This window comes from Sinohyriopsis cumingii, chromosome 15 (assembly GCF_028554795.1).
Source record: "Sinohyriopsis cumingii isolate HCF-2022 chromosome 15, ASM2855479v2, whole genome shotgun sequence".
NCBI classification, from domain to species: Eukaryota; Metazoa; Mollusca; class Bivalvia; order Unionida; family Unionidae; genus Sinohyriopsis; species Sinohyriopsis cumingii.
Window position 1 is genome coordinate 117,527,827 of NC_142975.1, and position 14,638 is coordinate 117,542,464.

A 14,638-nucleotide genomic window follows, 5' to 3' on the forward strand; every position below is an offset into this window, starting at 1 on the left:
ATATGAGAATTTTAGTCTTTATTATTACCACTCTTCGTGAACATGTAAATTATGATGGTTATGTGCCTTGTACAATTAAACATGTGTACCTCAATATGTAGGATCGCTTATATCGTTGAAAATGAGTAACTCGAAAGCGCATGAGTCAACGTAAATGAAACAGCTATTAAGGACTAGCTGAAATGTTATCTGGAAAAATGCAATTTGGTCAAAACAATGAATAAGGCAAAATCTGCATCTAATATGTTTGGGATTAAGTAAGGATTTATGTGACGCTATGCATGCTTTGCACTGTGTAAGTACTGTACATTATAGTTCAGCATGGTCTCCCTAGTAAACTAAACTGGCCTACGAATTATTAAGTCTGTATTTACCTTTATTTAAGTTCATGTTGGAGAAATCAGAAAATTTACACATGCAAAATAATAACAAAATCAATCATAGTACTGTGTAACAGTTCAATAATTGTCAGGTCACCGAAAGTTACTCTTTTTTACATGCCTATGTCTTAGGACACGAAAAAAAATATTGTTTCATGTCCCAAGATTTACAGCCCTTACAGTAGTCAAGAAAAAGACCTAAAAACAATCAAGTTAGACATTGACCCATGGATAAGCTTCCCCCCCACCTTCTTCCAGGCCTGTATGTTTTCCTAAATTATTTGGCTTATACACGAGTATATACGGTATATCAACAATAAATAATAATATTAATCACCTTCTGACCATGTGAAACAATCAAAATTTAATAAAACAGCAATGGAAATATGGTTTGAATGCAGTCTGAAAGAATGATATGGTAAAAACTGAATATTAATTTAAAATATGCTCATAATATTTTAAAATAAACAAAATGATGTAAGTGACACTAAGCACAACATCCAGTGAATAAGTACTGAATGTCAATATGAAGTGTCACATTACCAATAGACTGTCTTCAATTACTTTTGTGTTCATTTTCATGCTGGAGAAATAAGAAATAATGCACAAAACATGAGAATATGTAAGCAATCATAGTAATGTGTAAAAATCAACTGACTTTGTAAATTAAGAAAACCTGGTCCATGATGGTTTATTGTCTGGTAATCTTGTCATTTACCTGTCAAATATTTTGGTTCTATAAAGCACTGGAACATTGAAAATGTAATTTTTTTAAGATCACACTGTCTACCAAGTTTCAGGCCAATCAGTCAAAACCTGAGAATGTTGATACCCAGTCAAGATTAGGGGCTTGGAAGATGGGCATAAAAATCAACAAACAAACAGACAAGATAAACCAGTAACTTGATCAATTGTTTCCTCCAACTAATCCATTTCCTCTATCACATCTCGGATCATCATTTAAGCCATCACAATATTGCTAAAAATTTGTAAAATTAACATTTAAAGATTCTGTAAAATTAGCATTAAACAAATTTTTAATTACTATAAAAATTAACACAGAGGTTTTTAGAAAATTTGGGCCAAATGCCCTCTTTTCTATAGAAAAAGGACCCAACCAAATGAGATGGAGGGGGGACAAGTGTTCATTGTGAAATATTTACTTGAATGAAGACTTAAAGAATAACAAATCATTGGGCACTCAAATGCATGTAACTCTGCTGACCCTGCTATATTTTATTATTATAACTACTTCAATGCTATGTTAACAAAAAATCATACCTTAATGTGGCTTTGTTTCATCATACCTTAATGTAACTTTGCTTCATCATAACTTAATGTGACTTTCTTTCAACATACCTTAATGTGACATTGTTCATCATACTTTAATGTGACTATGTTCATCATACCTTAATGTGACTTTGTTTGACTTTGTTTCATCATACCTTAATATAACTTTGTTTCATCATACCTTAATGTGACTTTGTACATCGTACCTTAATGTGACTTTGTTCATCATAACTTAATGTGATTTTGTGCATCATACCTTATTGTGACTTTTTTCATCATACCTTAATATGACATTGTTCATCATACCTTAATTTAACTTTGTTTCATCATACCTTAATGTGATTTTGTTTCATCATACCATAATGTGATTTGTTTCATCATACCTTAATGTGACTTTGTTCTTCATACCTTAATGTGACTTTGTTCATCATACCTTAATGTGACTTTGTTTCATCATACCTTAATGTGATTTTGTTTCATCATACAGTTGAACCCGGTTATGTCGCCGGCCTAGGGGTTTGCCAAAAAGCGTCGAGATAACCGATGATCGAGATAAATGAAAACCAATATGGCGGCAATATATTAACATGTGCTTGAAATTTCTTTATGTACATGATGTGCGTTAATAAATGAGAATGTACATGCACATGTTTTTGGAGTTTTTTTTACACAACAGCGTTGCCGCGATTTGTTTGATGAAGCGATCGGCATGCTATAAAAATGTACATACATGTTTGCTAACAACAAAAGGCATATGTGCACCAACTAACAGCAGAGATTTACCAGTATACAATACAAACCACCGTCGATTCTTGATACAAATCTTTATTATATTCTCCAACATTGCAAACACAAAGATCGCTCACAAAATCACAAAAAACGTGCGGGGTGTAGTTCGTTTTTACAAAAAGCTAACCAGTGTCAAAATTAAATTCACGAGTCATTTCACTCTGACACAGCTCTGAAAAGTATCGTACTTCCGCGAGTTCTTCTGCGGCTGCACAGCACTGTGCCTGAAACTCATCATCGGAAATATCCTGAATGACGCAGTGCATCCAGCAGTTTGAGATTGTTTCCTTCTTCACATCATTCCAGGCTGATCTCAGGAAGTTCATTGCATCTAGAAGGGAAGGGGTGTACTGTGCCTTTTTTTCATCATGGAGCAGGTATTGGCGCCGGCGATTGGTCATGGGGATCGAGATAACCAACGTTAAGTGGCAAATTTGGCCCTCTTTTGTGCTCGAGATATTAGGGTTCGGCGACATAAAAGAATCGACATAACCGATGAGAAAATGCTAAGACAAAGAGAGAATCTGGCGGTTCCACTTCAAAAACGTCGATTTAATAGGGTTGGTGAGTTAACCGAGGTCGAGATAAGTGGGTTCGACTGTACCTTAATGTAACTTTGTTTCATCATACCTTAAAGTGACTTTGTTTCATCATACCTTAATATGACTTTGTTCATCATACCTTAATGTGACTTTGTTCATCATACCTTAATGTAACTTTGTTTCATCATACTTTAACAACAGCTGCATAAATCTGACCTCTGCCCCAAACTAGTAAACTAAAACATAAACATCATCATTGTCACCAAAATGGTTCCAGTTGAACAGAGCAGCAGAAAAACACCAACAGTTGAATAAAAATTTAACTATCTGATTTGAATTGGGCTCTTCTGATATTTACATTTACAGCTCATAAAAATGAAATATATCATTTTAACATGTACCTATAAAAATGGGAGAGTAGATCAGCTTAGCTTCTTAACTGCCAAGAAACAGGCTCAATGAACTCAATATGAGCTGGTATAACAGTGTTAAAAAACATCTTCATTTTCCCAATTTTCCTGTTGTTCATCTTCAACAAATTTAGTCCTTTCTTTAAACTCATCTTCCTCAAAAAATGAAAATGTATATACAGTTTCGGTTTCTCCATTATGTCATATGGCAAGTCTGAGGGATGATAAATCCTGGCATAAGATAGCCAATCAAACTTTGCATCTAACCATGACATCATGGACTGGTGTATTGATTTTTCTGGACAAAACCAAAAAACACTTACTTGTATAAAATGAAAAATACATCAGGGATTTATATCAATTGTAAACAATGCTTATTTTGATGCCCATTTTGAGTGCAAGGAGACCACAAATTTGCTATATATTTTCAAAGTAATCATTCAAATTGCATGTCCTACATGCAAGCCTAGAGTATACCTGCTATTTTGGCCTGAGCCTCACTGATATCCGACTGGCTGAATCTTTCTGTGTTTATGGTGAACATACCCTTGGCTTCCAGTTCCCCCGGGGACATTGTAGAAAACTCATCTGTTAACAGCTGGACTAAAATAGGAGAAATGTCCATATGAAAGTAAGATCCTGTAATTTAAGCATAAAGCTAGCAACATGGCATGCCTTTAAATTAGAGCAATGTGATCTGGTATTTGAGGATATTGGGATCATGTTCTCAAATTTAGTTTCTACATGTTGTCTGTATATTTGTTTAAGGGCAAACTATCAATACATCCTTAAATTCTAAAAAACAAGATCTGAATCCTCATTAGATTACATCTTAAGAAACTGTGTGGAGATGCTACATAAAATGACATGACGTGTTGCTGCATGTCCCAATTACGATTATAACATCAGAAATTGAAAACTAATTCCAGACATCTTGCTGTGCAAGTTGCTGCGGCAAATTTTGTGTTTTATGTTTAAGCAGTCAAAATGCAGGTTAAAATCACATGAGCATTAAAATTTGTTACTGATTTTTAAATTTCTGCAAGTTAATCCAATGGTTAAATTGAGTATCTGCATGCACGGTTCAAAACTGAAAATTGTCAAACATATAATTTGAATTAAACTGTTTCATAATGAGTATGTCATTTGTCCCTGAAAATGGTAAACATCACTTACTCTTACAGGTTTATTATGAATTTCAAAAATTACCATAGCTTCATTTACAATAAATAAAGGGGCCCCGAGTGGCCGAGTGGTCTAAAGCGCTCTTCGTTACTGATCACTGCCATCTCACCTCTGTCTGCGGCGGTTCGAGTCTAAGATTCAGCCAATGTGGGCATGTGAGAAAGCTTGCCAGTAGCTTCTCGTGGGTCGGTGGTTCTTTCCGGGGTTTTCCGGGTTCTTCCTCCACCATTAATACTGGCCGCCATGTATTGCCTATCGTGCTGAAAAATGGCGTTAAACCCCACAACAACAACAACAACAATAAATAAACTGGACTGAAAGTCACCTCTTACACAAGTATGCAGTGTACTGTTCCTGCCATTTAGTATTGTGAATCAGTTTAAAGATTAATGACCAGTAATGATCAAGAATGAAATAATTTGGAGACATTTTTCTATATTTTTAAATGCAAGGGTCTGCACATTTCGAAAGTTTTCTGTCACTATCAATTCAAAGAATTATCATTATTACCAGGGTATATTACAAAAAACTCTGGATGTCTGGACTGAATAAGAGTACATGCCTAAAGTATTCTATCACTGATTTAATCACATGTTCAGTTGCAATGAGAAAATGTTGGAATTAAAGGTGTATAAACAAAATATCCCAATTAAAAAAACTATAATTGTTCATGATTATTGAAAAATAACATGATCACTGAAAATAATAAGTGAAGGCTTGCTTATTAGGCTTTTCCTACCAATCTTTGATTATTCCATTCAACTTTCAAAGTACTACCACCATTTCAGTCAAATCACTTTCTCAGGGAGTCATGATGTTTCCATGTTGTGGATATTTACATGCATTGTTAATTTTTTCCATAGATAAGTATCAGTGAATAAAGATATTTCTAAACGTGCTATACTTAACACATGAATGGCAAGGGACACATTGAATTGCCTATTTCACATCTGACACATAGGCAGTCACTGCTACACTCAATCCAAAATAATACTATAGCATTAAGCTCATCGGAATATGGTACTTCAGTCATAACTGCTGAATGCATAATGTACTACTGTGTGGCAAAAAAAAAGAATGGTTGCAAAGTATTTGAATATGAGCATGTTAGGAGAATTAACATAATGCTAATCCAATTTTTTATCCTGTTTTTTTTTTAAGAAGTCTTTATCCATAATTACATTATGATAAAGTGTTCATCATTTTCATCATTCAGAACCAAATAGACAACAAAAAGTGCAAAAAGCCCTTGTCAATATGGCTTTCATTTAGGAAAGTAGCAACAGTAAGATTTTTATTATGGTTGCCATGAAGGCCATATCTGACTGGCACCAATTTTATTTAGGATTAAATAAACATCATAAATATTCTTGTGAAAATCCATGCTGATAATGACTATCTGTTTGAGAAGAGTAGCAATATCAAAATTTTCAGGATGGCTGCCATGTTGTCCATATTAGTTGTTAGATTGGCATCATTTTCATTTAGGACCAACTAGACATCAAACGAAGTCCTTTAAATTAAATGATCATCCATCCAGGAAAAGTAGCAATAACATGAAATTTTGATGTGGCCACTTTGATCAGCAGTCTGAATGTCCAAATAGAACCACTTAAGACCAATGAGACATTATAAGAGGTCTTCTGGTGAAAACCCCATGCTGATATGACTTCCCGTTCAGGAGAAGTGATAACAATATCATAATTAATCTTGTGGTCATACTGGATATCAGATTGGCACCATTTTCAATTTTGACTAAGCATATATCATAAGAAGTCTTCTAGTCGAAATCTCATGTTGATATGACCATTCATTAAGAAGACAGCAAAATTTTCAAGATTAATGGCTATCTGAGTGCCATTTTCACTTAGAACCAACAAGACCATGGGATGAATGCATAAATGAAGTTTCATGGCAAGCCTCAATGTAGTTTCAAAGGATAATGTGACAACAAAACATTTGCTACTGAACAGGCAGATGACAGACAATGGATGACAGATGAATGATAACAGGCATATGACAGACAATGGATGACAGATGACTGATAACAGGCATATGACAGACAATGGATTACAGGTGACTGATAACAGGCCATTCCATTAGCTATTCATTACCAAGTAGAACTAAATACTGAGCTCCAACTTGGCTCAGGATTATGCCTTGATTCAATACAGTTTTGGAAGTGAATCCCAAGCATCAAAATCCAACACTGTCCAAGCTAACTGTTGACTGCATGAAATTTTATGCTGCTATTACATGCCTCATGTTAATTATTTCCACAACATTTCTGAAATTTTGTTTCCATTTAACTGGTATTTCTAGAATTCAGTTTTAAGCAAGAAGTTGCCAGTTTTGTTTAAACACATTAATGAACTCTATGCCAGATTACAAAACTTCTGATGAGCTAGGTCTAAGTGGGATTTGCTTCTGAAAGCAAAAGCATGTCTCCCATGACCACACCATGAAAATTAAGGTTATCTTGTGGCACTCGTATTAAATAAAAGCAAAAACAAATCTCACAAGGTGTATGCAATGAAATTTTGCATAAAATGTGATAGTGGAAGTCCCTGAAAGGCAGGCAACATTTTGGGCCAAAAAAGAATTTATTTTGTGATAAAGATATCACTATTATCAATGTAACAAATGTTATCAATGGAACAAACCTGAACTAATTTTATTTCTGGTGACCCTAAACAGAATTCCAAATTCACTGGTCGATATTGTGTGTAAATGTGTGTGGATGTTCACTTCTTTGCAAGATATCATGAACAACATCTGTAATGGCAACTGATGTAAACTTTTGATATTGATATTAGAGTTTAAAAAAGCGATACCTGTTACAGTGGAGCTTGTCAACAAATGATACACACTGGACCACTTAAATTTGACCATTATGAACATGTGTAGTTTAAATAACAATTTAAAAAGATATAATCAAACATCACTAAGAGAATGGTCAAATATGCAAGAATGCTAAAAAATCCACAACAATGTAAACTGTTTTGTCCTGTAACCTTGAAAAATAAGTCATAGTCACCAGAACTAAATAAAGTATTGGGATCCTTTACAGGCACATAGATATCCAGTCTGGTTCAGTTTACTTCCATTCTTCTCATTAAATCTTGCTCACATGCTATGTAGGCTGTGCTCACCTACCTATGATGTATAAACACCTACTACATACAGAACATTATCCTGCTCAAGGTCACAAAACCTTTTCAGATGTTGGGACACCCCCAAAAAAATCTGCATAGCAAATATGGTCAAACCATACTGAATCTATCATGCTTACAAGCTATGTCCTTATCTTATCCACAAGTTGATTTATTCACTAAACTCACAGTATCCCAATGACACCTTGAAACCTCATGTGATATTGAAAATAAGATCACATACACCACATCTTAGGTACACCACTGGATCTTAACCATGCATTATTATTTAAACTTAATTCAAAATCTTCTGTTTCAATAGTCTCTCTTAAAATATTTTGCTAACAATGTCTGTGCAAGCAACCCTCTCCCCCCATGCTCCATCAACCAAGTGAGAATACTGCTCTGGAAGTTTAAAAGTTGGGTCATGGACAAGAAAAGCAACACAGATCATGAGACTCCACTAGGGTATCCACATATCAAATCTGGACTTGTATTGTCAAAACATATTGAAGTTCTCTTGCTTAGATGATGTTGTTCACCTAACACATATTATCACCCTGTGATCCTAACAATAAGGTCATAGTCACAAGATGATATTAGATCCTGGGATCCACTCAGTATATAAATGTTCATGCTGATCTGGTTTAATAGTTTTTTAATAGATATTTTGCTACACTGTGTGATAGATGGTTACTACAATATCCATCATATGCACAATACTAAAGTTCCCACGCCAATGTATGTGACGGAATATTTTTCTCTCATTTCTAATCAGAACATTTTGGTGTGGAAAGAAAGGAAGGATCATTGGTAAGGATGTAGCTATAGAAAGACATGGTATTTTGTAAAAACAAATCTGTGTTACTGGATGGCACATAATATGTTTAGTTTACAACAAAATTTGTTGCAAACAGAATTTCTGTTTATACTTCTGTAAAACTATTTAATGTTACAAATGCAGAGAACACTGCAGACATTCATTATGTCATATAGAGTGTTACTGTGTACACTCAAATGGACATCCAACAGATTTTCACATAAGCCAGCTGTTTCCCACATATACAGAAATAAAACAAGCACATTTCCCTCCTTAACTAGGATGAACTGGGATGTAGGGGGTGTACAAATCATATAATCTGACAGACAGCACAGATGGGATGAAAGATGGCATAATGTGGATACTGAGTGCTGCCATGCATTTAGCAAGCTTAAAAACCATGATCATTTCAATATGAGAAGAATTTCCTTTTGAAAAATAGCCAGTAATTCAAATAACAACAATTTATGTTGTATATTCAGACAACTGATATGAGATGCAAGGTAATCAACTGGAAATTTACCTAGTGACACAGTGGCACCAAAATTTGCATGTAATATTTTGGGTAACTAACCCAAAATAAACATTACTTTACTCCCAAACTACCCATAAAGATGATTATGAATAATATTAGAGAGGTCAATGATGATGTACCATCATAACAAGAGTTTATACACAGCATAATACAGATAGTGGTATGTCATAAAATGTTACAATTTCTTTTGATGTTAATCACAGTTACTTCTTACCTATTAATGACTCTGTATCAAAAAAGATCACGTGTGAATCTGGGTCCCTTGAATTGGTTCTAATTCCTTGTATGTGCATGGGGTAGTCATGGGGCCTAGAAAAATCAAGTTTTGCATCTTGGGTCTGCTGCTGCTGCCCAAGGGACTGAAGCTTTTGCTGGGCCAGGTTTTTGAAGGTGGCCAGATTCCGCCTCTTGAGTGCCTGGATCAAGGTGATATTTGGATTGATTAGCTGGTCTACTGGCATGGCATTTTCATCACAGTTGTTGAGGATTTCTTCACCAGTCATTCCATGGACAACTCTATCTAAATGACCTGTTCAAATTAAACTTGAATAATGAACCTGCAGGAAACTACCAACATGCATTGGTGACCACTTAACCTGGCTGTAACATGGAGTCATAGAAGTGGATCACTGCTGCACTACCCAGAGATTGCTCACATGATGGCAAACTAGATAAAATACACCTATTTGGTAACTGTAATTTATTATTTATTGTTTAATAAACATACCTCCTTATATCAGGTACCACAATATATTCAGAATTGCAATATACTGAAAATAACAATATCTGGAACCATGGTACAGCAGGCCCTATCAAAATCTGTTAAATATTGTTTTAGGAGAGGAAATAAAGATATAAAACCAAGTTTCACCTTGTTTCCTTTCAACACCTTATTGTTACATATTGGTATGACTTTGGTATCATTTTGTGTCATAATGTTTCAATATGGTTGATGATTATGTTGTTGCCACCACCAATGGCACAAAGTGATATCTGTCAACCCCAATCTTTTATACATTTATCACTCCCATTGTGTTATATACTTATGACTCTCAACCTGCTACAGCAAATGGGACAAAAAGGACATCTTCCATATGTTTTTTATATTATGAACTAACTGAGGTAAAAGTTAGAGAGAGCCATCTTGGACCTCCATTCCACTGCTTGAATAATGTCAGGTAAGCAAGGTATTCAAAATTATGACTGATTTACCTGTCTCCATTTGCCAAACATACACAGTGCCATCTGAGCAGCTGACCACCATAAAGTCATCCAGGGGGCGCCATCTGATGCATTGGACAGGAAAAAGGTGGCGTGCTGCCATCAGAATGCACTTTCTCTCCTTCAAGCTCAAAAGAGTCACTGTGTGATCGGCAGCCACTGAACACACAGATGACAGTATCCTTGGCTGGAAAAAAAAAAAGTCTCGAAATCAGCCCACTACACTACTAAGATCATGGAAAGTTCCAGCTGCAAAGAGCTCTTCGAGATTACTAACAAGCTAATGTCAAGAAACAAATCAACACCACTTCCAACTACCTTCTCTCCAGTCATCCTTCTGGACATATTTGCAAATTTCTTCCGTGACAAAGTACAAACCATTAGAGATAAGCTTGACACCACAATTTCAATTGACTCATTGTCACCATACAGTTGAGATACAGAATTTGAGCGGCAACCATTAGCAGCATTGAACCTGTCTCTATGGATTTTGTACGTACAATCCTGATGAAGAGTGCACCAAAGTCATGTGAACTTGATCCAATTCCAACATCACTGCTGCTTGAGTGCTTAGATCCAGTATTGCCTTCACTAACTGATATTATTAATACCTCTCTCTCGTCTGGTGAATTCCCATCATTTTTTCAAAACTGCCATTGTAAAGCCTCTGCTGAAGAAACCAACTCTAGACAATAACAATTTAAAGAACTACCGCCCAGTTTCTAATCTCCCATTCATATCAAAAATCTTAAAAAAGGTTGTTCTATCCCAGCTTGTATCGCATCTAAATTCAAACAGTCTTTTTAGCAATGTACAATCTGCATATCGCCCTTGCCACAGTACTGAAACTACTCTTCTAAAAGTAGTTAATGACATTCTCTCTGCGTTGGATAGTGGAAAGATGACAGTCCTCACCCTCCTTGATTTGTCTGCAGCATTTAACACAATAGACCATGATATATTACTTCACCATCTCCAGCATGTATTTGGCATTCATGATACAGCCTTACTGTGGTTCAAGTCCTACTTGGTCAACAGGACACAGTCTAAAAAGACTGTTTGAATTCAGATGAAATACAAGCTGGGATAGAACAACCTTTTCTAAATCTTTTTATATGAATGGGAGATTAGAAACTGGGCAGTAGTTCTTTAAATCGTTATGGTCTAATGGGATGTTAATAAAAAGAAGAAAACTATTTATTTTTTGGGGGGAAAGGGAATATATAAAAATAGCATAATCCATACACGTTTATGCATGAGGCATAATTTAGTGAAAAAAGCCTATGATTACACCAAAAGCATAATGGTTGACATGTATGCTTTACCATCAACATGGGATCACATTTCCACCAATGTGGGCTAGACTAAATTTCACTTTTCCACCAACATGGGTAAGACTTTGTCTCATTTTTCCACCAACATGGACTGGGCTAAGTTTTACTTTCCACCAACATGGACTGGGCTAAGCTTTACTTTCCACCAACATGGACTGGGCTAAGTTTTACTTTCCACTTAATTTGGGCTAAATGAAAATGAGCCAAAGCCACTGCATTGTTATTTTATTTGGTTAGGTTTTCTTCATAAATTACTTGGAATGAATAAAAGCCTGCCTTGAACTGGAAAAGCTGCACAACATTAAGCTATACATATCGATCTAATCATACCCTCTCCAACTCCTTTAAATTCCATGCCATATCTAAGCTACCTGTGGTTGAATTATGAGTATCACACAATTTATTTACACTTATATCCCAAGAAAATTCTAAACTAAATAATTGGCAACATTTAAAACATTCTGGGAGCAGTTACAATGCATTATACTCACAAATTTACCTTATCAATTCTGAACAGTTGAAAAACAAGCAACAAAAGCACCCCAGCCCTCCACTTTCATTCATGCAGCTTTTTCTTGCAGATGAAGACCAATTATTATTGTGCATCTTTGCTATAATAAACATAGGTACTGTAGTAACCTAACCTTAGTATAGTCCAAGTCACAGCTGTAACCCCCCACTGATGGGTAATGTCAAGAGCCAAATGCATACTGAAAAATCTTCTTATGTGCCCCGAACATGGGTCTGTATAAATTTCATGACCATAATTCAGTTTGTTAGAAGTAAACAATAGAATAAACAAAACAGACACTGATCTGCTGGCACATTTTGGTACATAAGGGTCTCTGCTGTTTGCACTTTGACTCAACATATAAACATGTATAAACCATAATCAAGCTACTGAACTCTGCAAGTCATGCACTTCTTTGGATCCTCAGTTACGGCTGCAAATTCCAGTAAAACATACATAGGACTCAGGGAAGGCACTTTTAATTCAGGTTACTCAACCATAGATGCAATTTAGAACTTTCTTATCATTTTCATATGAACTCTGTAAAACTGAATTACCCTGCTAATGTATTTTTAAATAAAGCAAATTTTTAGTAAATTGTGTTTCTCCGAGAATACTTACCTGATCACATTAACGTTAGGGATATAAGCCTGCTACCTCTCGAATCCAGCCCTACTAAAAGATGAAAATTTGTCTTTTCTGTCTGTCTCATATAGACCAAAGGGCAATAACTCTTGCCCCTTGCCACCGCCAGGTGTCACTAGTTTTTTAAGCTGAGCAATATATATTATACGAGGATGCTCGCATAGCGGGGTGGTTGGGAGGGTTTTTAAGTAATGTGATCGGGTAAGTATTCTCGGAGAAACACAATTTACTAAAAATTTGCTTTCTCCTTCAAATACGTTCCCCGATCACATTAACGTTAGAAGAATAAGTAACAGGAGGAGGGAATGCTGAGCATCCTACCTCCACCCCGGGTACCTTCTAGGGAATGATGGCTGGATTCCACATTTGAATGATAACCTGTTCTCCTAATTTCATCAGCAACACAGCCTAGGGTCCTGTGATATGTGACCCCTATATACGGTTAAGAAGATAGTTATTGAAATCTTCTTACCTACGAAATTTCACTGGCAAATCCAGCGAAGCTGATAGGCTGTGCTGATTGTTTTAAATGGGTCTGGTGGTCATCTGGGCTGCCAACACCGGACCTATCAGATTCAAGGTTTGCCTCTGCGAAGCCAAATCTCTGAGATAAAAACTGGAGAAGGTTGACTCTGCATGCCTGCCAACAGGTTCTATTATATCTCAGATCGAAACATTGCGTTCGAATGCCAGGCTCGCCGAGATTGCTCTAATCTCATGAGCCGTAATCTTCATGAGGTGACTCTGATCTTGTGAGACCTCAGAGTACGCTGAGCGTATAACCCACTTCAGCCACGAAGCAAGGGCTTGAAGGGTGATATCCCATTTACCAGCTTTGACCGGAAGAAAGAGGCGCTTACGTGTGTCCCGACACGCCTCTGTGCGTTTTAAATAGTGCTTGAGTGCACGAACAGGATCTTGCATGGCTGCTGCTCTTGACTTATCTATGGAAGAGAGCGAACGAATGATGATTCTTTGATTGCCAATGGATGGTAACCTATTTTTTGGCTACAAAGCCTGGTTACGTCAGGAGGACCACCAAACCATCTGATCTGAACTGAAGAAAGTTCAGGTCACTGGAAAGGGTATGTAACTCACTCACCCTGCATGCTGAAGCTAAGGCTATCAATAAACATGTTTTGTATGATAGTAGCTTTAACGAAGTGTGGGCTAAAGGTTCAAATTTATCTGAATTGAGCCATGTTAAAACCCAGGACAGATTCCATTTTGGAAACAGGGTGAGGGATTTTGGTTGATTGAAATCAAAATTGGCTAAAAGATCTGATAGATCTTTGTTATGCCCAATATCACATCTACCATGATGGCGGAATGTGTCTGATATCATGGAGCGGTAGCCTTTGATAGTAATTGGGGCCAACTGTTTCTCCTCAAAAAGCCAGAGAAAAAAGTCAGCCAGTTGAGGGATTGAGACACTCAAAGGGACGATGTTATTGATATGGCACCAGTCCCTGACACCACTTTCCCTCGTAAGCCTTCAGAGTGGAGGACCTTCTTGCTCTTGAGATTCTCTCCACAATCGAAGGTTTAAATTGTCTCGCAAGGCTGCCCAGACAAGAGCCAAGCGTGAAGAAGACGATGGTCCGGGCAGGGGTGGAACACCTGTGACCGCAGTTGTTTGAGAAGATTTGGGCTGGTTGGAATCTTTCTGGGTAGATCTATCGCTAGATCGAGTAGATCGGTGACACAGGACTTGTTCCATCTGAGAGGGGCAATCAGAATCATCCGACAGTTCTGACCCCTTAACCTCTGAATTATTTTTGGTACCAAAACCGTGGGAGGGTAGGTGAATGCCTACAACCCCTC

General features: G+C 36.6%; 1 protein-coding gene across 6 annotated transcripts in view; it reads right to left on the reverse strand.

Annotated features, from left to right (window-relative positions):
* The window catches only part of LOC149782560 (WD repeat-containing protein 7-like), a 146,785-nt gene that overhangs the window by 27,018 nt on the left and 105,129 nt on the right, over window positions 1-14,638 (reverse strand). For all 6 annotated transcript variants that reach the window (XM_089934006.1, XM_089934003.1, XM_089934008.1 and 3 more), the window contains 3 exons: window positions 10,316-10,511; window positions 9,318-9,632; window positions 3,889-4,014 (listed from right to left, as the gene is read on the reverse strand). In XM_089934006.1, coding sequence (XP_089790132.1) covers window positions 3,889-4,014; window positions 9,318-9,632; window positions 10,316-10,511 — 637 coding nt within the window. The remainder of the gene's footprint in view (window positions 1-3,888; window positions 4,015-9,317; window positions 9,633-10,315; window positions 10,512-14,638) is intronic.